General features: G+C 44.0%; 3 protein-coding genes across 4 annotated transcripts in view; all 3 read left to right on the plus strand.

Annotated features, from left to right (window-relative positions):
• The window catches only part of mical3b (microtubule associated monooxygenase, calponin and LIM domain containing 3b), a 24893-nt gene extending 15431 nt beyond the window's left edge, over window positions 1-9462 (plus strand). The window contains exons 20-34 of the mRNA XM_042702953.1: window positions 1-9; window positions 534-620; window positions 862-927; window positions 1327-2619; window positions 2795-2883; window positions 3054-3134; window positions 3999-4271; window positions 4485-4578; window positions 4875-4925; window positions 6154-6213; window positions 6428-6514; window positions 6965-7024; window positions 7839-7938; window positions 8252-8325; window positions 8562-9462. The exon at window positions 1-9 is cut by the window's left edge and continues 149 nt beyond it. Of these exons, the coding sequence (XP_042558887.1) occupies window positions 1-9; window positions 534-620; window positions 862-927; window positions 1327-2619; window positions 2795-2883; window positions 3054-3134; window positions 3999-4271; window positions 4485-4578; window positions 4875-4925; window positions 6154-6213; window positions 6428-6514; window positions 6965-7024; window positions 7839-7938; window positions 8252-8325; window positions 8562-8746 (2609 nt within the window). The 3' untranslated portion in view covers window positions 8747-9462. The remainder of the gene's footprint in view (window positions 10-533; window positions 621-861; window positions 928-1326; window positions 2620-2794; window positions 2884-3053; window positions 3135-3998; window positions 4272-4484; window positions 4579-4874; window positions 4926-6153; window positions 6214-6427; window positions 6515-6964; window positions 7025-7838; window positions 7939-8251; window positions 8326-8561) is intronic.
• Window positions 9463-9708: 246 nt separating this feature from the next.
• tspan9b (tetraspanin 9b) lies at window positions 9709-16941 on the plus strand. Its single transcript, XM_012841001.3, has 8 exons — window positions 9709-10038; window positions 11827-11890; window positions 12119-12310; window positions 12660-12734; window positions 13031-13132; window positions 15755-15889; window positions 16195-16278; window positions 16439-16941. Exons 2-8 carry the CDS (start codon window positions 11828-11830, stop codon window positions 16508-16510), a joined length of 723 nt encoding a protein of 240 aa, XP_012696455.1. The 5' UTR covers window positions 9709-10038; window position 11827; the 3' UTR covers window positions 16511-16941.
• Window positions 16942-17078: 137 nt separating this feature from the next.
• Window positions 17079-27249, plus strand: dmtf1 (cyclin D binding myb-like transcription factor 1). 2 transcript variants are annotated; one of them, XM_031558141.2, is made up of 17 exons: window positions 17079-18126; window positions 19922-20037; window positions 20263-20382; window positions 20638-20729; window positions 21039-21144; window positions 21377-21453; window positions 21568-21725; window positions 22676-22708; window positions 22910-23019; window positions 23420-23648; window positions 24105-24256; window positions 24446-24589; window positions 24919-25001; window positions 25170-25331; window positions 25695-25910; window positions 26182-26341; window positions 26465-27249. In XM_031558141.2, exons 2-17 carry the CDS (start codon window positions 19929-19931, stop codon window positions 26500-26502), a joined length of 1989 nt encoding a protein of 662 aa, XP_031414001.1. In that variant the 5' UTR covers window positions 17079-18126; window positions 19922-19928; the 3' UTR covers window positions 26503-27249. The 2 variants fall into 2 exon arrangements, with proteins under 2 accessions (XP_031414001.1, XP_031414002.1); XM_031558142.2 differs by lacking the exon at window positions 19922-20037.
• The last annotated feature ends 401 nt before the right edge of the window (window positions 27250-27650 follow it).

Genomic DNA, 27650 nt, shown 5'->3' on the forward strand with positions numbered 1-27650 from the left:
CCAGTGACGGTAAGTGTGTGTGTGTCTGTGTGTGTGATTGTGTATGTGAGAGAGAGAGAGAGAGAGAGAGAGAAAGAGAGAGGGAGATCGTGTGTGTGTGTGTGTGTGTGTGTGTGTGTGTGTGAGAAAGTTTGAGTGTATGTGGATTCCGTCAATGCTGATTTATAAAATCCTTTCTTGCCTTAATTTAATCTAAACCTATAGAATGATAGAATTCCCTTCCTCCTCTATCCTTACCCTCTTCTTTTCCTCTCCACTCCTCTCCTCTATTCTATTCTCCTCTCCTCTATTCTATTCTGCACTCCACTCCTCTCCTCTCCTTTCCTTTCCTTACCTCTCCTCTCCTCACCTCTCCTCTCCTCTCCTCTCCTCTCCTGTCCTTGCTGTCAATCCTTGTGTGTTTGCCCATGTTTCCCTTTGTGTGCCTGCTTGTATGTGTGTGTGTGTGTGTGTGTGTGTGTGTGTGTGTGTGTGTGTGTGTGTGTGTGTGTGTGTGTGTGTGTGTGTGTGTGTGTGTGTGTGTGTGTGTTCAGAGGGTGAATACGCTCCCTGGGATAGGGAGCGTATGTCGGGGGTGTGGCTTGGTCCTGTTGAAGAAGATGAGGCGGGATTAGTGAAAGGTAGCACCTCCCCCACCTTGCACCTCCCCACCTTGCACCTCCCCACCTTGCTGACATCCCGATTGGTTGTAAATCCCTCCCTTTCTTATTAAATACACTTGCATGATTCATTTATGGTGAGATTTACATAGGGATGGGCTCAATCAGAAATCAACTAACTGCTGTGTGTGTGTGTGTGTGTGTGTGTGTGTGTGTGTGTGTGTGTGTGTGTGTGTGTGTGTGTGTGTGTGTGTGTGTCTAGAGTCCAGTGAGGCGGAGGATTACCCCGCACACCACGGTTCTCTTGAGACACCCGAGGGAGAGTCAGGTGAGTCAATTTACCCAGAATGCACTCTGTCACCACTATAACCTCTTCCACCCCTCTGCATGAAATGAAATTAGGTCAGAATTGAACCCTAACCCTACAAGTCTGGAATGTTCTGAAGCATCAATCCAGGACTCTTGAACAGATCTGTCCCAATATCTGGGTCAACTGCTCTTGGTCAGCATGAATTCAGTCTAAGACAGATACACAAGTGATTACGTTGTGAAGTCCTTTGTAATTTACATAGGAACAAGGTAGATTATAATCTAGTATTAGGTACATTGATTTTCTGTGAACGTGTGTCTCTTAATTTTTGCTTTTATTTGTTTTAAATCATTCTCTTGCTTTCTTTGTCTTCCCTGTACCTATCTGCCCCCCCCCCCCCACCTCTTCTTCTCCCAGTCATGAGTGATGGCAGGTTCAGTCCCTCTTCATCGTCAACAGTACTTTGCTCGGCTTATATGTCACAACTCACACACACTCAACCGTCCTCTCCCACACTCACACACCTCTCCACTCCTCAGGAGTCCGCACACACACCGACGCACACACCCCCTTACACACCGCCGCAGCCCCTGGAGAAGCACTCGGGCCGCCGTTCGGAGGTGATCCAGGAGTTCTGGCTGAAGAGCACGGAGATCAGGAAACGTCTGGGCGCGATGCCGCGCGCACACGCCTCCGCGCTTCCACCACACGCTCACACACACGCTCACACCCACGCTCACACACACGCTCACACCCACAGCACCGACAGCTCCGCCCCGGCCGACCACTCGCACAAACCCGAGATGGCCGCCGAGCGTGTGTGTGAGGGAAAGTGTGTGTGCGAGGAGTGTGTGTGTGCAGAGGTGGCAAGGAGGCTTAGTGTTATAGAACAAAATCTGCTGACGCCTCCCTGCAGTCCAGCTGCCCATGCTAACAGCAACTCAAATTCAAACTCCAATTCCAATGCTAATTCTGACCCAAACCTTTTTGATAGTTCTATGCCAAAACTCGACTCAGATTGTGACCCAAGCCTTATACCTGACCTTGGAATTGATCCTAATGTTGACCTTAACCTTGACCCTAAACCTGACCTGACGCCTTACTGCAAAGTGGGCTTCGACCCGAGCAGTCGCTCCGTCCCGCTTGTGTGTGAGGTCCTTCTCAGCTCATCCGCACCTTCTCAGAGAGATGACACAGACATGCCCACAGGTGCAGATGTTAAAACAGACACACACACGGAGGTGGCCTCAAGCACTGAAGCTGATTCAGCGAAGCTCGCACAGACAGTGACGCACACACACTCTCCCACCGTTACTGACACACACTCGCCCACCGTTACTGACACACACTCACACTTTGTGCACCCGGACCCTCTGGAGACAGAGAAGACATATACCCAGACCTCCTCAGCTGGAAGGTCAAAGGTCACAGAGAATGGGGTAGGGCACCCCCACCCTGACGCTGGAATGCATGCTGGGAAGACGAAGGAGCCTGAGCAGCGTAAACGCCTGGGCCTCTTCTCCCCGCGGAAAACGGCCACGCTCTCGCACACACACCCCTCCGTGGAGAGGCCCAAACACAAGTCCCTGTGGAAGACTGTGTTCTCTGGGTACCGGAGGAAGAAGAAGGAGCCGGAGCCCGCGGGAACAGTGGGCAGTGCCAACCATGAGGCCAACAAAAAGAGGCCACAGGCGTCCAGCAGGAACACAGGTGGGTGAACACACTCGTATCGATGCGTACAGAGAGAACACAGGTGGGGGAACACACTAGTATCTGCGTACAAAGAGAAAAAAGTACAGTTCATTCAAGTGCTTATGTTTGTTGTACGTGCGTGCGTGCGTGCGTGCGTGCGTGCGTGCGTGTGTGTGTATTTGTGTGTCTTCAGACCTGCATTTCAGGAGGAACCTCAGTTTCTCTACTGACTCTTCACTGTCATGCGGTGATGTGCTGGAGAGATCACTCCTCAGAGCCCAGGTAAGGATCACACACACACACACACACACAAACAACATGCGCTCACATACTCACACAGGTATCTCCAACACATGTGTGAACTTTTGTTTTCTCCTGCTCATGCTACCCATCTTTCGCTCTCTCTCTCTCTCTCTCTCTCTATCTGTGTGTGTGTGTGTGTGCGTTTGTAGCTAAGTCTTGAACCATCCGACATCCAGAAAGACACAATAAAGGAGGAAGAGGAAGGGGAGGATGAGCAGATAGGACATGAGGTACACACACACACACACACACACACACACACACACACACCAACATCCATTCGCAGTTTTTCTTAATTGTTTCTTTTAATGTTCTGTTGAGTTCTGTTTGTTTGACCTTTAGATTTCCTGTGTTGTTTTGATAGTCTTGTAATTGCCATCCTGTAGGCGTGGTACAGTCAAACTGTGCTGCTGTTATTCCCTTAGATGATATCTTGCAGTGGCAAATCATTAGTTTGTGAATTAGAGTAGCATTTTGGGTTGTGTGAGGGAGTTCAATACCTAGTTTGCCGAGGTTAAATAGAGTAGTCAATGTGCTGTTATGTGTTGGGTTTCATAGTGGTTAGGGGTTAGGGCATTGGATTGTAAAGACATAGGATCACTGTACATGGCATAGAGCCTAGGATATATTTTAGTGGTTAAGGATGAGGGTTTCAAGTGGTAAATAAATAAGGTTTACTCCTCTGTCATAATTCCTATGACATATGGTTAATTTGGGTGGGGAATTATTATCTAGTATAATTGTAAGTCAATAGACCTTAGCTGGCTTTGTCAGTAGACAGCTAGTAAGTCAATAGACCTTAGCTGGCTTTGTCAGTAGACAGCTAGTAAGTCAATAGACCTTAGCCGGCTTTGCGGTAGAAGGACTTTAGGATAGCTGTCTATTTTACTTTTTCTGATTTGTTTGTTTTATTTGTTCATTGTTTTTTTCCTCAAGCATGTTTACATTCCACACGCGCTGGCATTCAAGCGCACATACGCCTTTAAGGTAGTAACCTTGTCACATGTCTATTGGCCGAAACCTTTTCCACACTGTATTTCTATTTGTCCAGCCACCTTATGCTCCGCCTACTTCCCTCTCCTCTCACCCAATAGAGACGCAGTGCTCGACCCCGGCGACACCCAGTCCCGCAGGCCCCGCCCCACTCCTCGTGCTCCACGGAGGTGGTGGGGGTGTGGATGGTTCCGCCCGACCCGTCCAGTCTGAGTGTGTCCACGGACATTTTTCAGGAGCTGCAGGCAGAGAGGCAGCCACTCTCACACACACAATCAGTGGCCGAGGGCGACGCCAGACACACACGCAGGGTCCAGAAGGAGGCCCAACGGCAAGCCAAACAACAGGAGCTCAAAAGGCTGCACCGCGCCCAGGTGTGTGTGTGATTATCTGGCTTAGATATTAGGGGTACATAATATACACATACATTTTGGTGTGCAGAAGGGTGTTTTTGTGTGTGTTTATGAGCATGTGTGTGTGTGCGTGTGCGTGTGTGTTTTTTGTGTTTGTGTGTGTGTGTGTTTTTGTGTTTATGTGTGTGTGTGTGTGTGTGTGTGTGTGTTTATGTTTATGTGTGTGTGTTTCAGACAATTCAGCGTCAGCTGGAGCAGGTGGAGGTGAAGCAGAGGCAGCTGGAGGAAATGGGAGTGGCTGTGGAGAAAGCACTGAGAGGGGAAGCAGGTACACACACACACACGCACGCGCACACATGCTCATAAACACACTCTCTCTCACACACACACACACACACACACACACACACACACACACACACACACACACACACACACACAAACACACCCACACACACATAAACACACTCACACAGACACTCTCACACAAGCACATGCACCACACACACACACACACACACACACACACTCACACACACTCTCACACACACTCAAACACAAACACACACACACACACACAAATCTAGACACATAGAGGAGAGTGACGCTTCTTCTTTATTTTAGACTACTGGGAGGACTCCAACTCCACTGCAGTCATGGACATGCATCTGGGTGGTATGTTGTGCCTCTCTCGCTCTCTTATACACATACACACACTCTCACACTCTCTTACACACATACACACACTCTCACACTCTCTTACACACATACACACACTCTCACACTCTCCTACACACATACACTCACTCTTGCTCTCTCTTATACACATACACACACTATCACACTCTCTTACACACATACACACACTCTCGCTCTCTCTTACACACATACACACATTCTTGTTCTCTCTTACACACATACACACACTCTCACACTCTCTTACACACATACACACACTCTCACACTCTCTTTCACACATACACTCACTCTTTCTCTCTCTTACACACATATACACACTCTCACACTCTCTTACACACATACACACACTCTCACACTCTCTTACACACATACACTCACTCTTTCTCTCTCTTACACACATACACACACTCTTGCTCTCTCTTATACACATACACACACTATTGGAATTGCACCATAACACTACATCATGCATACCAGTGCAAAACAGACCACAGACACACTATGATACACATTACACATGTCTGATCCTATACTTGAGTGCATAATCCTACTTGAGGCACACTCAAACACAAAAAGTGCCTTTTCACAGTCTTGTGTGCTTGTGTCTGTGTGTGTGTGTGTGTGTGTGTGTGAGAGAGAGAGAGAGAGAGAGAGAGAGAGAGAGAGAGTTTGATAATGTGCACAAATTATGTTTGAGTTTGAGAATGTGTACTCTTTTCAGAATGGTGAGTGCTACCTCTAATCACTGCTTACCTGATTTCAACATTGAGCCAAGGACAATCTTTCTCTCTCTTTCTTTTATGGGCTGTTTTTCTCCTTTCCTTTTTTCCGTCTGTTCCCTTTCAACACACTCACACACATACATACACACACACACACACAAGCAGTAATTACAGTCAATTATATCCCAGAGGCATTCAAACAGAGAAAGATTCCTTGACTTATACTGCATCTCTTCTTCTCATCTTGCAATTTTTTTCTTCTTCTCCTGAAGTTGGGTTTGGTCTTCATTCTCTCTTCCCTCACTCCTCTCTTCCTGTGTTTGTATATGTGCCCTCCTGTGTGTTGGTGTGTGTGTGTATGCTCGTATGTGTGTGTGTGTGTATGTGTGTGTGTGTGTGTGTGTGTGTATGCTTGTATGTGTGTGTGTGTGTGTGTGTGTGTGTGTGTATTTGTGTGTGTGTGTGTGTGTGTTTGTGTGCAGTGTCTCCTAGTTCTCCTCTCAGAAGACCCGCCCCTCCTTGCCCTTGCACCTCCTCTCAAGGTAATGAGACCACACCCCTGTGCCCCCATTGGCTGCCTTCCTTAGCTGAAACAGTTGACACTTTTCCTACTGGTATTTTCTTACTTATTCAATCAAACCATACGAGCTTACAGGCATCTTCTCTGTTTCACTCTTCTCTCTTTTCTTTCTTTCTTTCATTCTCTCTCTTTTTCTTTCTTCCTCTCTCTCTCTCTCTTTCACTCTCTCGTGTTAGCGGCCAGAGGAGACCATGAGCACTCTCTCTATGTCTGTCTAGTCTTTTTCCTTTATGCAGTGCAAGCGCCCGCCCTCCACCAGCTGGGTATGTCCCTCTCTCCCTCCCCTCTCTCTTTCCACCAGTCCACCAGTACAACAGTACCTCACTCATGCAGTGCATCAGTTCACACTACAGACACCCTCATCTCCCTCATGGCCTATCCAATCAGACTTCTGTTCAGGCTGATATTGACATATTGATATTCAAATACATTAACATTATATCAGATGTATACTCACACATCTAAGCATAATTATGCCCATGTAAACTCGGTGCATATGTGAGTTTTAAGTATGTTTGTGTGTGTGTCTGTGTGTGTGTGTGTGTGTGGGTGCGTGCGTGCATGTGTGTGTGTGTGTGTGTGATCGTGTGTGCACATGTGTGTGTGTGTGATCGTGTTGGCACATGTGTGTGTGTGTGTGTGTGTGTGATCGTGTGTGCACATGTGTGTGTGTGTGTGTGATCGTGTTGGCACATGTGTGTGTGTGTGTGTAGCTTCGGTTGGCTCTCCTCAGAGAAGACATACTCCTTTCTGCCCTTGCTCCTCCTCCAACGGTAGTGTGACCCCGCCTCTTTCCTCTTCCCTCTCTCCCCACTGCCTCATGTCACAGTCACCAAAATTGCATGCCATTTATTTCTCCCTCTATCTCTTACGGTAAACACTGCATACGCTCATGTGCAGTCTCTCTCTCTCACACACACACGCACGCACGCACGCACACACACACACACACACACACACACACACACACACACACACACACACACACACATGCACACAGATATGCACACACATTCTCTTTCTCTCCACAGTCTCATCATGGGATGCCATCTGTTCAGACTTCACTGCATGTGTAAAGTAACAAGTCCTGGCTGGACATGATCTTGTGTTTTGAATGATTAAGCGTCCAAACAATCAGTGCATGTATACAATCAATGTATGTGTGTGGGTGTGTGTGTGTGTGTTTGTGTCTCTGTGTGTGTGTATTTCTGTGCATGCTTGTACTCTCTTTCACTCTGCATTGTTTCTTTGGCATGTTCAGAGTTCCCGTGTCCCATTCTCTCTCTCTCTCTCTCTCAGCCTTTTCTTTATCCTCTGACTGAAGGTGTATTCCTCACCGTATGCATCCTTCCATCCCCTGTTTACAAAACAGCAACGTATCTCTACAGAATGTGCCAATGTCCCCATTCTCTCTCTTCTCTCTCCCCCTTTCTCTCTCTCTCTCTCTCCACGTATCATTTTGTTCTGTACGTTTTTGGACAAAGTAATGGGGAAAAGGATGTCACACACACACATTTACAAAGCAGCAGTGTATCACTGTAGAGTGTTACATATCTGTGCCTCTGTTTGTGTGTTTGCCTGCTGAAGCCATGGGCGTGAGAGATGACCCCTCTCTGATGCAGCAGTGGTTTAAACTGGTGCAGGAGAAGAACGCTCTGGTGCGCTATGAGTCTGAGCTGATGATATTGTGAGTATGACACATACACTCTCTCACACACACACACACACACACTAATAACACAATTATACAATACCTTCACAGGCTATTTCTGTCTATCTCTCTCACACACACACACACACACACACACACACACACACACACACACACACACACACACACACACACACACACATACAGAAATACACTGATACACATGTACCATACACAACATACACACAGATAGTGTGTACTTTGATTCACATTAATGCTGTGTGTGTGTGTGTGTGTGTGTGTGTGTGTGTGTGTGTGTGTGTGTGTGTGTGTGTGTGTGTGTGTTTAGTGCACGAGAGCTGGAGTTGGAGGATCGTCAGAGTCGTCTCCAGCAGGAACTCAGGGAACGAATGGCAGTGGATGGTGAGCCCCTCAACCTTTAAACCCTGGGCTTTAACTGCCTAACCAGGAATGTTATACTTAACTTTACTACAATAAACAGATGTTCATCACTGTTGAGAATGTATCCAATAGAAAACTTTATATATATATCTTATTATCACATTACCTTATGTTATGGATGGCAAGACCATGTAGATGGTCTCAACAATATCCAGCCTATGTCACTCTCATTCTGTTTGTCTTTCTGTCTCCTGTAGACCATTTGAAGGGAGAAGAGGAGCTTGCAGAGGAGAAGAGCATTCTGGGAGAGATGCTGGAGGTGGTGGAGCAGCGTGATTGGCTGGTCTCTCTGCTGGAGGAGCAGCGCCTAAGGGAGAGAGAGGAAGACCGAGATCTGGAGGCCACCATCCTGTCTAAGGGCTTCAGTCTACACTGGACTTGACACACACACACACACACACAAATACACACACACACACACACACACACACACACACACACACACACACACACACACACACACATCAACCACCTAAAGATACAATTCTCACTTCTTCTGAACTGAAGAAAGAGTTGATATAGAAGTTATCTCTCCTTGCACTGTCTGTGCGTTCTGTTGTGCTCCATGAGAAGGAGACTGGAGATGCCTTGCTGCCGAATAGTGCTCTCTCAGTGCATTCTGCTGTTTGCCTGTGCGTGAGGAAGACTTACAATGCTCTGAGAAACTATATCTTCACCACTACAGATTATGCAAATGAAAATGGATGTCTTACTTTGTCCAAATTGACATGGTGTTAATTGAGTACCAGTTAAAAGAGTACTAATAGTCATCATTTTTTTTCACAAGCTAATGAAATAATCAAATTGAGGTGTTGTATTGACCTTTGGTGAATTTGTTATTGAAAGTTCTCAGCCATATTATGTTTGACCATAACCACATGGGAGACATCATCCTCTAGGAATAAGTGCTGCTTTGGCTTGTACAGTTGTCATTATGCCTAACTATATACTACATACTGTAACTATTATGGCAACAATGAGCATTCACTCATAGTGCAAGTAGCATTACATTACATGGTGATGAAATGTGACTGTCGATATACATTTGTCTTACAATGTATATGTAATCTTTTCTTTTAATAAAACCTTTGCATTGCACCATTATTGTGGTCTGTACATGTGGAATGGGGTATGGCTACACTTTATGCCTCTTTTCGTTCGACAAAGTACAAAGTTAAGTTGCCCAAATGCTGGTCCCTTTGGCAAACCTCTGGGCTTGACTTTAAACCTCAGTCTTTGATGTGAGGCCTTTCGTGCGAAATACTGGGTCCTCTACGCTTCTCATCCAATCCTGCGTCGGCAATCTGGAGGATTTCCAGGAACAATCTCCCCCTCCTCCAACTCAGTGAAACAGTCACGCCTCCCGAAATCAGTTCATCTTTTCCGCAGCTCCGCTATTTCCGTTCTCTTCAGAGGGCTAGGAAAAACACAGGGAACCAACAACTGATAGGGAATACATAGGAAGTGGTAAAGAATCTCATCGTCTATTAGCATTTAGTATTCAAGTTATTTTCTGTATTAATCCACGGGATACGTAGTCGACTTTTTTTTCATGAAGACGAACGCGACACACACAAGAAAGAAACACGCAACTTCTGAAGAAAGTTGCGCCTTGGACTATCACACATCCTGATAAACAGCAATACGCTACTATAAAACACTATCTCCAGTAAGGTGGGTTTGAGTTATATTTCGACTTTTTACATGACCAGTACCTTAATATGTCGTTCATTTCTTAGATTATCCATTCATTTTGAGCATAAGTCTAGCAAGTGTTTCGTTTCGTGATGTGGAATATAATCTGCTTTTAAACAAACTCGTTTAGGAAGTTAAACTTTGTCCCTGAGCCCCATGTCAGTCGTAACTGTTCGGTTTGCATGTTTCTTGTCAAGTATATGTGTGGTCTGCGTTCCTATCGGATGATGTGTTTTGCAGAAACTTCCGCTAGGCTACTTTGAGCCGCATGGAGATTGGAAAACATTAGCCCATCCTGCGGAGAAAAAAAAACAGACGAAAATAAAACCTCTGCTAAAAGACTACACTCTCTTTGTCATATAGGCCTAGTTGCTGAAAACTTAAAAAAAGAAATATGGACCCGCAGTCTAACTAATGTCCTTTCAAGTAGAAACCCACGCTAACTGCGCACGTTGTGTACATCAACAAAGCTACTCAGCTAACTTGACTGTATGCCTTATTCATATGGTGTTGCGCTGTCTTACTTAGATACTTCTCATGTAGCCTCAAGACTATCCATGTTGTGAAGTCAGGACACTGGAGAGAGTTGGCTTTGTAACATTGTGGCATGCATGCATTGTCTAAAAATAGCAGCAGGCTGTTTCATCTATTCCTGTGTTAATCATCCAATAAATACAATAAATTCGTTGGGCTATTCATAGTTGCGATAGTTTTAGCTACAAGTGACAATATGTTATGAGGGAAATTACATTGTATTGCATGCTACAGTAACGGCACTTTCCCTGTGATGAATTAAGGATTACAGCTATTTACTACATGTACTACATGATAATATATGAATTATGTCTTTACTCCTGAAGACTTTGACTATCTCATTTTCATAAATACACTGAGATCCAGAAATGTTCATAGGTGTCGGGTTCAGAAAAGTAATCTAAATACTGTCCTTTTATATTTATTGATCCCGTTTATGTCATTATTGTATTATGTCCAGTAATAGTCTAAATGACGAATTATCAGGTGAATTGTATTGCTATGGTACTTATATTTCAATTCATTTCAGGTGTTAGGATCTGCATTAATGTCATTATACATTATCATTATAATTATTGGTTAAATTACAGCTACATAACCTTTAAATAAAGAAAACATATGGGAGCTTTGTGAAGGGTGTTCATGCTCATGTGTATGTTTACTGTGTGGATTGCTGAGATGCAGATTAGACTTACATCTTCTACGATTCTCTCTCCAGCTGGAGCTTCTCTGTCTCGTGTGTGTAAGTGTGTGTGCTTGTGTGCGTTCGCATGTGTAAAAAAGAGAGAGTGAAGCATTTTTCTCACAGCTGGAGCTTCTAATTTAGAACCCATGTGTCATGCCCATATATGGGCATCTGCCATGTTCTCCCTTTCCTATTAGATTATGAAAGATGTCAGTTTGATTTGTTTTAGTTTCTGAAAGATAAATACAAAAGGAGTTCACTGATGGAGCACATTTGGCCTGTTTTGGTTACTCCTCTGTGTCTCTGATTGTGCCACAGGTCAAGGAAGCATGTCAGCTGCAGGAGAGTATGCCAGCTGGCTAGTTTGTGTGTGTGTGTGTGTGTGTGTATGTGTGTGAGAGAGAGTGATGGGGTGTGTTAGATGAACAATGTACTACATGCTGAGTCCTGTGTGTGTGTGTGTGTGTGCGTGTGTGTGTGTGTGTGTACATATGTGTGTGTAGGGTTTCTATGTGCTGAATGACTGAGTTGTGTGTGTTCTCTTTCAGGATGGCACCGGGCTGTTTGTGTTGTGTGAAATACATGATGTTCCTTTTCAACCTGTTGTTCTGGGTGAGTTGATTCATACACACACACACACACACACACACACACACACACACACACACACACGCAGAGGTTTGCTGACTGAGATTAGATTTAGCTTGTGTTTCACATTGTATAACTGCTGATTATTTGAAAATAAAGCCAATCTCTCTTTTTCTGTGTGTTTGTGTGTGTTTGTGTTTGTGTGTGTGTGTGTGTGTGTGTGTGTGTGTGTGTGTGTGTGTGTGTTTGTAGTTGTGTGGCTGTGGTCTGTTGGGAGTGGGTGTGTGGTTGTCCGTTGCCCAGGGCAGTTTTGCTACCTTCTCCCCCTCCTTCCCCTCCCTGTCTGCTGCCAACCTCATCATCACCCTGGGCACAGTCGTCATGCTAACCGGCTTTCTGGGTTGTCTGGGTGCTGTCAAGGAGAACAAGTGCTTGCTGCTAAGTGTGAGTATAAATGGACACACAGACACACACACTTCTGAATAAGTGTAGTGCAGGAGAACTGTATTTCTGAACTCTGGTTGCCTCTTCCCTTCCTCTTTCTTAAGAGTTCGCTTTTAAATCTCTCAAGACAATCTTATGAAATGACAAATCAGTATGTTGCTAATCCTTCGGTGTCAGTCTCTGCCTGTTGTGGTTTGTTCAAATTATAGTATTATTTACTGTTTCAAATGATTCCAGTCACAGTGTGTGTGGTTTCGAGCAGCGGGCCATTGTAACATTCTTTACAGGACATAGGATTGGTTACTGGTCCATATAAATAATACGATCCCCCTGACTGTCTTTTCTCCAGTTTTTCATCGTTCTGTTGGTCATTCTGCTGGTCGAGCTGATTTTGCTGGTCCTGTTCTTTGTATACACTGATAAGGTATCATTCATACTCAAGCTTTGTGTATTTGTACATAAACCGTATATGAATCAAACAATATAGGGTGTAATTATATAGCCTAGATAATTTTAGAGTGAAACACTACATGATATTATTTGTATTTTGTAGTGAGGGTATCTTATAGTATGTAAAATATTGCCACTGTATCGATGTACACTGTATGTAAAGTTTGGATCCACTAAAATATCAACAATACATACTGCAATATTGTTGCATGGTTGTTATCATGCATCTGATTAATGATCTGCTTGATCCCTGTCCTTTGAACTTAACAGGTGAGTGAGAACGCCAAACAAGACCTGAAAGATGGCCTCCGACTCTATGACACACAGGACAACATCGGACTGCGTAATGCATGGAACATCATCCAGAGAGAGGTGTGTGTTGGAAAGAGTATGTTTTCCCTCTGAGCATCTAATGGGGGACTCGCACGCATTTGAGGCTTCAGCTGAGGCGCTTCTCATTCACTCTGAAAGGGGTGCCATCATGCGTTCCGTGGTTCCTTTGCTTTGCTTGAGTTGCTTGCGTTAGAAAACATTTCAAGCAGCAGCACAGGCGCTAGCCAATCAAATTATACTTATGCAAGTATTCCAAGAGCTCTCACCTTGAAAAAAAATCCATTGGCGGACGTTTTTGTATTGTATTTGGCTTTTTTTCACTTACATTTTTGAAAAGTTACAGAGAAATAGACACTGTACAATCTGAGAAGCCCAACCAAGAAATATGTCTGAAGTGATTTGCGAGAATCTTACGTTAGCAAGAGTGTCCTGTAATGTCCCATTCACACATACACGTTGCATTAACGCTTGATGGTGGACTTGCCTGACGTTTGGAGGTGTGTTGATAAAGCCTTTGCTAACGCAGACGTTAGAGAGGTTGACAGGAAGATTGACAGGTCAACAACCAGTCAGGCCACTTTTAATTGCTGACCCCTGTCAAAGTTGGTCTTGCCACTTGGCAGCCATCTTGGTAACCACTCTGGGCAAATAAGATTAGGCTCCTACCTAAATTAATGGAGAGAGATCCGTAACTCCATTTTTCATTTTTTATATTTTTTACAATTTTTTTTGGTTTGTTTGTTTGTGTGTGTAAAGGAATGTAGAACTTCTAGGATACAATTGATAGCCCAGTTAGCTAGGGTAAACATCAATAAAGGTAAAAGAAAACAACGGTGAATAAGCTAGAATGGAGACAGTATAAAGAAATGTTTTATTTGCTTTTGCATTTGTAATTAAAGATGCAGTCCGTGATTCGGTTTCAGTTTCACAAAAGGCTGATATTTGAACTCAGTAGCCAATCAAATTACACCCCTCCCTTCTATGCACCTGAAGCACGAGTGTTGATTGGCTAGGATTGGTTATGGCTCGGTCTGAGCCACTATATTGGCTTCCCATTTGCAGAGTTAGGACTGAGTAGCCTATGAACACCACAGACAGCGAGAGGACCATGAGGAGCAATGCTTTGAATTTGAGAAAAAAGTGTATGGAATTAGAATCGCGGACATTGCCTTTCAACCACACAGGCTAGGCTACTTGCTGAATGCTGCATCCTTAAGATGATGTTAAGTAAATGATCGAATCACCTGCCCTAAAACTTCTCACAATTTGTCCAAATGGGCACTTGGGAAAACTACTTAAAATGGGCTGGGATGGGCAATCCATATTTAGATCAGGAGCGGACACTTCAGAGCTGGTGGATGGTGTGTTCGGAATTTGAACGCTATATGAATGCCCACCCCAGCCCAACACTCCCTAGTTTCTTGGTAACTTTGAAAATATCTGTGAAAACAAGTGAAAACTAATTTTTAAACATGTATACAAAAACACTGCCATTTATGGAGTTTGGTCCACCATCTTGGTTTATTTTTTTACCAGTTGAGAGCTCTCTCTGAATATTTGCATAACCGTGATTTGATTGGCTATCGCCTGTGCTGGAATATTTGCATAAACACCATTTGATTTTGGTTTTCTAGCGCAAACAGGCACACGCAACTGAAGCAAAGCTAGCAGCAGAACCACAATTCAGTTCGGCAGCGCATAACGTCACCCCATTCAGAGTGAATGAGAAGTGTCTCCGTTGAAGCCTGAAACGTGTACATGTAAATGGGCCATAATGAAAGGAGGGAAGCTGATGCTGCATGTCCACTGTTCCGGTGCGTCCGCCACCTCGGACATATATAATTGATTTCCCATAGATAGCAGCAAGGCATTGTTAACTGTTGCGCAAAGTAACTTGGGAAACTGGCCTGGCTGTTTGAGCAGTTCTGGCACAGCAAGAAGTTGGGCCAAGCTCAGTATTATGCAAATGAATCCAGCAGAACGCATTTATCCAATGAAAGCATATTCTTTCATAAACAGGGGAGGCTCTGGGAGAGATGGTCTTGAGTCCGTTGTTGTCTAAAAAATATTTGTTCCGCTTATCAAACATTTTGTACAAACTTTGGCGGTTTATTACACCCTCTAGGACACAAACCAACAAAACAGAGCTTTAGAGGAAGATGTTGGCGATTGTTTGTGTCTCCAGTGGGTTCTTAAGATAGCATTGCGTAATTTCAAGCAAATAAGCTTTCAAAATTGCTTGCATAAGTTAGTCTTAATCAGTATTATTTGCTTATGTGTTAAATACCATTTTATGCAGCACCAGAGAATACTTTAGCCAAGTAGAAAATGAAACACCCATACGCGGCAAACTGAAATGGTAAACAAAACACCCTTGCGAGGGGAGGTGAAGCGTTTGTAAGCGAAATCGCACTGGAACACGACCTGCCGCATTAGAATTGACCTTTCACAAAGTTTGAAAGACTTTTCCTCACATAGAAACAATTGCTAAGGTAGGATTGGACAGGAACCATACTGGGGCTAGAATTTGTGAAAGGTCAATTGTACTGGAAAGCACATGGTGATAATACCCTTAGTACTTCTAGATGCAGTTTTCAGTCATTTTCACAGTTTGGTGTGTAATATATGTGTGTATGTGTGTGCGTGTGTGTGTGTGTGTAGTGGCACTGCTGTGGGGTCAGTGGGTACACAGACTGGTATGATGCCCTGAAGGAGAAGAGAGTGCCTGACCGCTGCTGCAAGAACCACTTCCTGGATTGTGGCCGCAACTCCTCTAGCTCAAGCCTATGGTCTCAGGTCAGTGTGTGTGTGTGTCTCTGTGTGTGTGCATTCACAACATCTCTGGTAATGGTGAAATGTTTTTTCTCTGGTTTTTGGTGTTTTTAAATCTCATACACAAAACAAGGATTTCACCCAAATACAGCTGTGGTGTATTCATTCATTAGGTCATTCATTTCTGATTCACTTATAAACAGTGCGTTTCTTCATTGATGGTGACTGAATCAGCCTTATAACAACTAAGTACCATTGAATCAATATAAGAAGTACCTCGAACAATTATGTAGAAATGTAAATTGATCTTATCTCAATCTATTTCACAGGGCTGCTATGAGAGAGTGGAGGAATGGCTAGATGACAACAAACACTTGCTTGGAACTATTGTCATGGGCGTGCTGGTTATACAGGTACACACACACACACACACACACACACACATACACACACACACACACACACACACACACACACACACACACACACACACACACACACACACACACACACACAGATCACATGAGCATTGGACCTGGACTGACCTTTCCTTCTGTTTTCTTGCTGTTGCAGTTGCTGGGACTGGCCTTCTCCATGACACTCTACCAGCAGATACACCGTGCTGGGAAGAAATACAGTGCCTAGAGATACCGCAATAATGTCGCTCTATGAAACTACATCTCCCAGAATTCCACCCTCTACATGCACTGACAGTGACAGTACCCTGCCATTTGCTGGCATTGTATCATTTGAGAGGACCTGAGGGAGTTCTGCTATCCGAACCAGCATGAACACTTGGATGTGTGTGTGTGTGTGTGTGTGTGTGTGTGTGTGTGTGTGTGTTTGTGTGTCTGTGTGAGTGAGTGAGAGAGAGAGAGAGAGGTTAGAGGATGGCTGAAGATGCTTCATACACATTATCAGAGACTCTAAGCTCTCAGCCATGATATCTCGCTCTGGATCAAAAGTGTACCCTTAAGTGTTTTGTATCATTATACCAAAGATTCTACATTGATTATACTTATACTGTTATTATAAAACTGTTCTGTGTCTTTAAATACAACAGGCTGTTTATTTTACTCAACTGTGGTGTGTTTGTGTAAAAAAAACATCTATGGGTCATGGTCACTCACAACAGCAAACTGCAAAACTGTTGCAAGGAAACGCAAAACTATTGCGACACTATCGTGAATGCGAAAGTAGCTCAGAAAAAAATGACCACCATGACCCTTAGGGCTCCGGATGTTTGTAGGTGTTTTGTACAATCTCTGTTTCGGCCCAAGCAAGCCTCAAATATGATAATGTAGCCTATTCAAAGTGTTTGTTTTTTCATATAGTTTTAACACTGTCATTTCTGGATGAATAGTATAGTTACTCATAGTTTGCACTGAGAGATGTTATCATTACCAGTTGAATAGCTGAAATACCTTTTTTTTAGTAGATCTTTTTAAAGCACTCAATTTTATACTTGCAATTGTCAGTGTAGGCTATCAGCTTTGTGCCAATTTAGCTTTAGTCCAAAACAAAAGCATTAGCTCAGTTTGTAAAATAGGTAGGCCTTGTAATTACATAATTATTAGGCAATACAAGCGTGTTAGTCACCCAAAGAAACTATAGTTAGTTAGGCCACTTGGTGTTGCCTTACGTAACCCCACCGCTGCTGGAGAAAATGGCTATGACTATAAACTTGTTATGGAAGCTGTCCACCAATCCAGTGACTGCATCTTATTCACCCATAAGCCTACACCCAGAGAAAATGAAAAATACCTAATGCTGAAATCTTACTTTATTTCCTGGCATTGGCTTAGCCTATAGTTATGTCTATGGCATTTTTACAACTTAATTAGGTGGTTTCTTCTGCACGTAGCCCTACAGATTAAGTAGTTTAAGCTGTTTTGCCATGCAGGGATGGACCCATCTATAAACAATCTTGCAATGGGGTTGGCTCACCATCCTTAAAAAAAAAAAAAAAAATTGCTGGGGCTGAACTTACAACTGTCTGAACGTGATGTTTGGAAGGCACTTGCATGTGACAAGTTTAAATATTTGAATTTAAATTATAGTTTGTTGGTTTAATTATTGCCAATTAATGCATCTGACCTTACAAAAGTTTTGTATGCACGTTTAATAAATATCCACACCACCGGAAGTCAATGTGAAGAATGTCTGTTCATTTCCGGTCTTTGGAAAAAGAATTGTTTTCCTCCATCCTGGCACTTGTCTCCATCCTGGTCTCTCCGAAGTGCCCGGACCAAAAACAGGAAGTAAGTACCGAAATCAAACCCTAAAATTCACTTTCAGTTCGGGCACACAGCGTGCAAAAAGTGCCGACCTTTCGAGACTGTTCTGCAAATGTATACCGGAGAAAACAGAAAGCGCAGATTGTCAATCGACATCATAGACATCGTGAACCTCAGCTGCCAAACGAACATGGCGTCTCTGTTTTTTCGTCTTCTTACATTTAGCTTTGTAGTTAGCATGTTAACATCCCAAGCTATCAGTTAACTCCTGGAGGTAACGTTAGCCGACGTAAACGCTGACTATTTCTCTGTACGTGCAGCCATTAACGTTTTATAAAGAAAAGGTTTTAAGGGTGATATGTGAACTTTAAATTGAGCAACTGAAAATTGTCAATCATATTGTTTTGCACACACATATGTTCGTTTGCAGCAAGACAGCCTCAAGCTAGGGTTATTGGCCAAGTGAATGAGCTGAAGTTGGGGCGTTAGTTGTCGCGTTATTTCAGTTCCTGGTTGTACAGCAGTATTTCCTGTTCGTCCAGAGAATTTTCTGTTTCATTTGATGTGAAATAAAAGTTTTTACTGACTGTTAAGCTACTGAGCGAATATTTGAGTGTCTGTGCCGAATGTAGACTTTTAACACGCTTCACGTTAAGCAACTTCCCAATTAATTCAAGACTGGAGAGTCCCTATTCACAGCATCTAACGGGTGTTAGCGGTTTACTACAATGAGATACGATTCGATCGGATATTGTTTGCTTTAATTAAAAAATGTCAGTCTGCCTCAAACACGTTACGGCCGAGCCCCATAAATAAGCAATGCACTGCCTACATTTATAGCCATTGTTTTAAGTATTAATCAGGTGTGAGAATGGCAATATACAAAAGCCATAGGCTACACTAATAATCGTATCTCACCTTGTGTTCCACAAAATGGATGTGGTCTATGAAGTGGTACACTCAAAACTAGCATTATGACTGTTCAAGGTGAATTCTCACAACGAATGCATATGGTAGTCTGATTTCTTGTTTATGAATTTTGTAACTTGTGTAGGCCACTAACCTCTCAGTATCCTGTGGTTGTGCCAAAGTATTTGTCAGTTTTGTTCAACAATACTATTCTGCTGGCCAAGGAGAATGGTCACTTATCAGGGAATGACACATCAGATACACAGTGAAACCCAGACACCAAGAACCCTTTTTTCTAACAGAAGCAATTATTTAGTCAGTGAAGTACAGCCTGAACCTCAACCATACCACTCATTATTTACATGGCCCGCTATTTACTGAGCCAGGACTGCAGGAGTTTTCTTGAGTGCACACACTACTAGACAGATATGTAGACAAACATGAGGAGAATTAAGCTGAATTTGATGAAAAGGATAATGCATTATAATCAAGGATTTCACCTTTAATTTAATATAATAATTTACTAATCAAGCCTAGTGATTTTTCTGTTGGAAGAGTAATCCTAAGTGATTTGGCCTTCTACACATAGGGTTATTCATTGACATGGTTGATCACTGCTGCTGAATCACCTCATAAGAGCCATTTGTGTCAACCTGGCAGCCTCATTGAAGATGCCACGGCTTAAAGTTCTGAATTTGGAGAAAGACAAACCTCTTTTCCCCTCCTATCAGGACTCAGAAACTCTGTCTGAAAATGTAGATGTTGAGTTGTGTGTGTGTTAAGGAGCTGTGTGTTTGCGTGACCTCTGGCAGTTGTGCTTGTGTGTGTTAAGGAGCTGTGTGTTTGCGTGACCTCTGGCAGTTGTGCTTGTGTGTGTTAAGGAGCTGTGTGTTTGCGTGACCTCTGGCAGGTTGATTATGAACAGAGGGGAGGATGCGTCTGGCACTGTGACTCTGGAATCTGTGAACTCGGTCACCTTGACCCAGGACACGGACGGCAACATCATACTCCACTGTCCTCACAATGGTCAGCAAACACACTCCATGCCTTTGGCAGATGTGCTCAGTTATCCATCACGCAATCCAATCATCATTGTAATGATTAGACAGCCACCACAGAGAATGAATATATTTGCACACAATATTAGTCTGTGAATGAATGAATGACTTGGACTTAAGAGGGAGTGAGTGTGTTTTATGGATATTTGAACTACATGCGTGTCACGGCCTCTGACCTCACCTGCTTCCTCAGGTGACGATACTGTGCTGGAGGCGGGGTCGGAGCAGGTGGCCAAGAGACTGCGGCTGTCCAATGAGGAGCTACAAGATTCACAAGACTCCACCCCTCAGTATTCAGTGGTCACCCTCCCTAGTGAGTTTATGTACACAGTAAACAAGAGTACACACACACACACACACACACACACACACACACAGATCACACTTGTTGTCACATTGTTTTCTCCTGAGTGCTAAAAATGACATTTACTGTCGTATTAGTGTCACATTCATGATTCACTGATTCATTGTCATCTTGTGTATTTTACGTCTAGAATTATGCTACCTAAAAATTATTATTAATTGTAAAATTCCTCTTGGTTGTTAGAGAAATATACTGTGTGTGTAGTTTCAGAGAATGACGAGGGATTTGAGGTGACAATGACTGCAACGGAGATGACGGAGGGTGAGCTCGATCAGGATGGAATGGCCCAGATTCAGGTGCTGGTCTTCACACAAAATCATATGCTGTTTAAACACATCTGAGTGTGCATTTGTGCACAAGTGTATTGATGTAAACATAGATGATGTCCCATGTATTATGGATGCACAGTTTCTGCAGCTTTGCATTTCGGAGACACACATAGTCCCACGTTGTGTTGGTGTATTATAGTTCACACAGGTGTGTGTGTGTGTGTGTGTGTGTGTGTGTGTGTGTGTGTGTGTGTGTGTGTGTGTGTGTGTGTGTGTGTGTGTGTGTGTGTGTGTGTGTGTGTGTGTGTGTGTGTGTGTGTGTGTGTGTGTGTGCAGATACTGCAGGACGAGGATTCTCTCTCCCCTCAGAAAACAGATGTTTCCCCTGTGAGTCAAGCATGGTTCACCACAAAAGAGGACAAAGACACACTTGTCAATAAAGGTACATCAATGTATATACACACTCACACGCATATTCACAGACGCAAACTCACAATTATATTTGGAAAGTGACTGACACATAGTCACACAAACCCTCTGGTTCACACACAATATCTACAATCAAATCTCTGTACACAACAATAACAACACATATAGATGCATGTGCACCCATGCGTTGAAAAACTCTCTCACACACTCACACATTTTTAAAAAAAACATGTTTCTCCCTTTAGGGCACAAGTGGAAGCAAGGGATGTGGTCAAAGGAAGAGATTGACATTCTGATGAATAACATTGACAGTTACTTGAAGGTATGACTCATAACCTCTAGACTGTGATGTCAGTTACGTTTAATGAATAGGTGGTTATTTCTAGTGGCTCTGGAATGCCTTGCAGGGATTAAGTGTGTGCTGTGTGTTGTTCAGGGCCGTGGCATCCAGGATCCCACAGAGATAATATTTGAGATGTCGAAAGACGAGCGCAAGGATTTCTACCGCAGTATTGCGTGGGGTCTGAACCGCCCACTGTTCGCTGTGTACCGCCGTGTGCTGCGCATGTATGATAACCGCAACCACGTGGGCAAGTGAGTAAATCACCCAAGAACATAAACACACTCACACACACAAAAACACACTCACACACACAAAAACACACTCACAAACACAAAAACACACTCACAAAAACAGTGAGTCACTAACTGGGGCTCACTAACTCAATCTATTATCCTGTCCATGTCCCTCCATTTCTCCTTTCACAGACACAAGCTAACCCCCTCCATCTTTCTGTAACCACACACAGAATCATCCTCTTTTTCTCCTCTCCCTCCACACACAGACACACACACACACACACACACACACGGAATCATCCTCTTTTTCTGCTCGAGCCCTACCTCTATATATACACACACCCACACACCCACAGAATCATCCTCTTTTTCTCCTTGAGCCCTCCCTCTCCCTCTATATACACACACACACACACACGGAAGCATCCTCTTTTTCTCCTCAAGCCCTCCCTCTCCCTCTATACACACACACACACACACACACACACACACTCACCCTTTCACACAGTAATGAGGAAACCCAGATGGGCTAACCACTCAGGAAACTGCCTACTCAGCCTTCCTTCTAGAGGATTTGATTCAGCAGACACAGAACACAGAGATCCAGGAGAAATAGAGATTTGATTCAGCAGACACAGAACACAGAGATCCAGGAGAAATAGAGATTTGATGATGCAGAGGTTGAACAATGTCACAGTGAAGAATGGTCATTCCTGATACCTATCTGTCACATGTAATGCTGCTGGTCAGCACAGGCACACCCACATTGTAAGGACATAGGGACAGATACAGTCTGCCTACTTAAAACCCTGCAAACGCACACACACACACACAGACACACACACACACACACACACACACTTACATTAACAGGCTACCAGCTTAAGTGTCAGTAAACAGAGATATGTGCACACATACCCACACACGTAAATGCATCTTATTAAAGCTGCTTTCTGATTGAACAGGTATACACCAGAAGAGATTGAGAAGCTGAAAGAGTAAGTCTAAGTTTCTGATTGTTTGTCTGTCTTTCTATAACCCCTTGCCTAATGTCTGTCTGTCTCCCTGTCTGTGTGCTAGTGTATTCATCTGTCTGTCTGTGGGTGTATGGGGGGTGGTCTGTTTGTATATTGTTTGTGTGTTGTCTTTTGTTTGATTTGTCTAAGCAAACGTGGTGTGTGTGTGTGTGTCTTCTTCAGGCTTCGGCAGAAGCACGGTAATGACTGGGCCACCATAGGGGCAGCACTGGGTCGGAGTGCTTCATCTGTAAAAGACCGCTGTAGACTAATGAAGGACACATGTAACACAGGTAACGCACTCAGAGATACTTTCACAAACACTGTGTGTGTGTCTGTGTGTGTGTCTGTGTCCCTGTCTGTCAGGTAAGTGGACTGAGGAGGAGGAACATCGGCTGGCAGTTCTGTTTGTGAGTGTGTGACTCAGGGTTTTGTATGTGAGAAGAAGTGTCTTCCTGTTCAGTAAACTGAACTTTAAGTGTGTGTGTGTGTGTGTGTGTGTGTGTGTGTGTGTGTGTGTCTCGGGTAAGTAAACGGAGGAGGAGGAACATCGACTGGCAGTTCTGTTTGTGAGTGTGTGTGTGTGTGAATCAGCGTTAGGTATGTGAGAAGAAGTGTCTTTCTGTTCAGTAAACTGAACTTTAAGTATGTGTGTGTGTGTGTGTGTGTGTGTGTGTCCTCTCTCTCTCTTAGGTAAGTGGACCGAGGAGGAGGAGCGACGGCTGGCAGAGGTGGTGCACGAGCTGACGGGCACGGAGGTGGGCGAGGTGGTGACGCAGGGCGTGTCGTGGGCCTCGGTGGCCGAGCTGGTGGGCACGCGCTCAGAGAAGCAGTGCCGCTCCAAGTGGCTCAACTACCTGAACTGGAAGCAGAGTGGGGGCACCGAATGGACCAAGGAGGACGACCTCAACCTGGTGCGCAGGTGGGTGGACCGCTGGATCAGAGAATCAGAACTCCTGAGTCGAATAAGGTCATGGGTTCAGTGCCTAGAGAGCCCCCTTACCGATGAAAATGTGATCTACATTGTAGTGTAAATGATACTGGATACATTCGCTTTCTAAATGAATAGATCTAAATGTACAGTAGAAGAACTGCTATTCCCATACACTTGTACATCCAAGTTGAACTGCAACATTGCCAGAGAGTGTTTCTCTCCCTTTTTTAAACGGTAAGACATTTATGTTGGAACTCTCTGCCAATGACTGAGGAGGAGAAAATGAACATGATTTGTGTGTGTGTGTGTGTGTGTGTGTGTGTGTCTGTGTCTGTGTGTGTGTGTCTGTGTGTGTGTCTGTGTGTGTGTGTGTGTGTGTGTGTGTGTGTGTGTGTGTGTGTGTGTGTGTGTGTGTGTGTGTGTGTATGTGTGTGTGTTTTGCAGGATTGCTGAGCTGGGAGCTGAAGATGAGAATGAGATTCATTGGGAGAAACTGGCAGGAGGCTGGAGGAGCGTCCGGTCGCCCCAGTGGCTCCGCAGTAAATGGTGGACCATCAAGAGACAAGTAGCCAATCACAAAGAGTTGCCTTTTCCTGGTAAGCCAACCATGGCTTCTGTGTCATCCTTGACCTAATCTACTTCCCGTAGGAACTTCTATTCTCTGAAGACTATTCCAGTGCATGTTTAGGCATGTATGTTCTCAGTGTACGGATGCTCATGAATGTTTGAATGTTTCACTCACATGCAGACATTGATTGTGTGTGTGTGTGTGTGTGTGTGTGTAGTGCTTTTGAAAGGACTCCAAGACGTGGCTGAGACACAGTCCTACAGTAAGGTGCTGCTGGTTGGCTCTCGGGCCGGAAGCTCCTCCCCTCCAGTCACAGCGCTCCAGATCCCAGTGCAGATCCCTGTCCAGATTACACACGTCTGTGAGTACCACGTGTGTGTGTGTGTGTGTCCGTATCTGTACGTGGGTGTGTGTGTCTGTGTACTCTTTAATGGGGATGGTGTATGGTGAAGAGTTCATGAGGAAATTGTAGTGTTACATACAGCATTGACGTCTGTGTGTTTCCACTCAAAAGGCATGCGAGTGATAAACACCATGCAAGACCAGTCTTCATGGTGGAGCTCTAGTTTGTGTGTTTGTGTGTTTGTGTGTGTATTGCATTTCAGGCTTTTTTCTATGATGATTGCACGTGTGATTTAATACCTTCTTATCCCATTCATTAGTTCATGTGTGTGTTCATGTGTCCATCAGCTAACGACGGTGGCAGTGCTTCTACTGAGGGCGAAACCATCACTCTAAACCAAGGGGCCCTGCAGACATTTGAGCTGGTGCCTGTAAGTATTTGTTGGGTGCACATATACACACATTGCCACATATACACACACACACACACACACACACACACACACACACACATTCTCTCTCTCTCTCACACACATAGAGACTTCTCCATCATATTCCTGCCTGTGCACTAATGTTGTTTTCCTTTCCTCCTTCTATAGTCATTCCATCTGCAGCCCACTGGCACCCCGGGCACATATTACATCCAGACGACGGGGACCAATCAGAATCTCCCGCTCACACTGTCAGCCAATCCCACGGTCACTCTGACTGCAAGTGCGTCACCCACATCGCCAGATCAGATCATCTTACACAGCCTTACTGTGAGTCTATATTTGCTTGCGAGTGAGTGAGTGAGTGTGAGTGAGTGTGTGTTCATCTGCATAGATGTGTGTTTCTTACACAGATGTGATGTTATAAAGGACTTTTGGTATGTCTTAGCCTTAATGATGTCTCTACGGGTATGAGTTGTTCTATAATTACTGTATGCCTGAGGGTTGTTAAACGGTTCCTAGTCACTCCGTGTGTTTGTGTGTGTCTGTCTATTTATGTAGGTCAGACACCGATGTATGTTAGGACTCCTGCTCAGAACCTTTTAGAATGTAATGTATATTGAATGTATGATTTCAAATAATTTTAACATTTTATTTGTATTTGCATATGTGCACGTGTGTGTGTGTGTGCAGACTGATGGACTGAATGAGAACATGTCGGTGCAGATGGCTCACCCAGGGGTCATCATCCAGACAGTCACTTCTGACCTTTGCCCCTCTGAGCCTCTGGAAGGGGAGGAGCCAAAGGAGGACGGGTCGGGCGAAGGGGCGGAGCCCAGCGACAAACTCCAGAGTTCCACAGAAGCAGAGGGCACGACTGAGGAGCTCACACACGCACTGCGTGCCAAGGTACAGATCAGAGGTTGTGTACACACACACACACACACACACAAAATATGTCTTGTGCAGCTTCTTGTTATGTTTCTGGCATTTTTTCTCTCAATGTGCTATTTTCTTGCATGCTTGTTTTGGATGGAAGGAATTACTAAATGTAAACATAAATGTTTTTTTGCATCTTAGGGTCATTAGTTTGTTGAAACAGAATGGTGAAAAATGCTGTAATATACTTGGCAGGTTGACAGTGGCAGTAAAGATACAAACCATCTTTCTTGCTTTCCAGACTCTAGATTCTCCAGCGTTGGAGACACCTGCAGTGGATTCTGGGATAACTGAGGGGGCGGTTCTTATTGTCCCTTCCCCCAATAGCTTTATCCCAACCAGTGACAACATCACAGATGACATCAGCACCGAATCCGTCCTACCCTTAGGAACACTGACAGGTAACACTGCTATGGTCATTCATGAACAAATACTCTGATGGGATGACCGGTACAGTGACTGTTGTCTAATATTGTGTTTGTTTGTGTGTGTGTGTGTGTGTGTGTGTGTGTGTGGCCATACAGATCCAATACTACAGAATCAGGAGGAAGGGTCTGACTGAGGCCTTCAGAACAGAACCTTTTGGAACTCACCCAGTGTTCTCAGTTCTACAGACCTCTCTGGAAGCCGCAGAACTTTGTTTAAAAGTCAATGGGTTCCATCGGATGTGAACATGAACACTAAAACCTGCTCCATGTAACTGCATTGATCGCACATTCAACCACATAAGTACACACAAACACGAACCAGATGCCACATTGCAGTACAGTGGAAGATGCTCTCTAAAACTCCAGTCTCCATGATGCACTGGTGCACCTCAACTTATGAACATCTTTGAACACAACTCACAGCCTCATCACTGGTTTACACACACACACAAACAGAACAGTTTCTTCATACACATGAGCACTCCATAGACTGGTCCTCAAGCATAGCATACCTCACACACATATTGCACCCTTGTAGCCACCTAATTCTCTCACACAGACACAAAGCATTATAATTAGCAGGTTAGTGCTAGGCCAACTGTTTGTTTGTGCGTATAATCTAGCAAATTACTGGTCTAATACTGTTTACTGTTGATGTACAAAGATGTAGGTAGATGATTTTTTTTGTAAATATCTTTCATCAGGTATATTTGATTTAAAAGGTTGTGAGTGGGACAGCAGAGACAAAAAGTGAAGCAATGGCGTTTAATTTTCCAATGGATGTGTGTATGCGTGCGTGCGTGCGTGTCCAGCTTCTCTCTTTGGCATGTGTGTATGTTTATTTATTAAAGCCCTGCAGTATGTGTGTTGTCATGGTAGTGAGTGACTTCAGTGGCATGAGAACCGTTCTAATCTTTCCATACATTACACCCATTATACCATACAAGCGGTGGTCTTGCGTGGCCATACATCTATTAATAGATACGACTGGAGACTACCATGGGGAAATATTGCCTATTCGCCATATATTACAAACCATGTAGAGGTAGTCTCTCATGGTTATACTGTATATATATTAAGATTAATATGGTGTTCATACTCATTCAATCTAGAACCTACACTGCAGATTGAGACAGGAAATTCTTTCCGCTAAGTTCACACTTGGTGCATATGCATTTTGGGATCACAGCATCACAGACTAGCCATTATCCCTATTTCTAGCTGCTGTAGATTGTACAACCAGGTGCTCAGTTTCTGTCAATGGTCTTACGGAGTGTGTCAG

The sequence above is a fragment of the Clupea harengus genome, chromosome 21 (genome assembly GCF_900700415.2).
Source record: "Clupea harengus chromosome 21, Ch_v2.0.2, whole genome shotgun sequence".
Lineage (NCBI taxonomy): Eukaryota > Metazoa > Chordata > Actinopteri > Clupeiformes > Clupeidae > Clupea > Clupea harengus.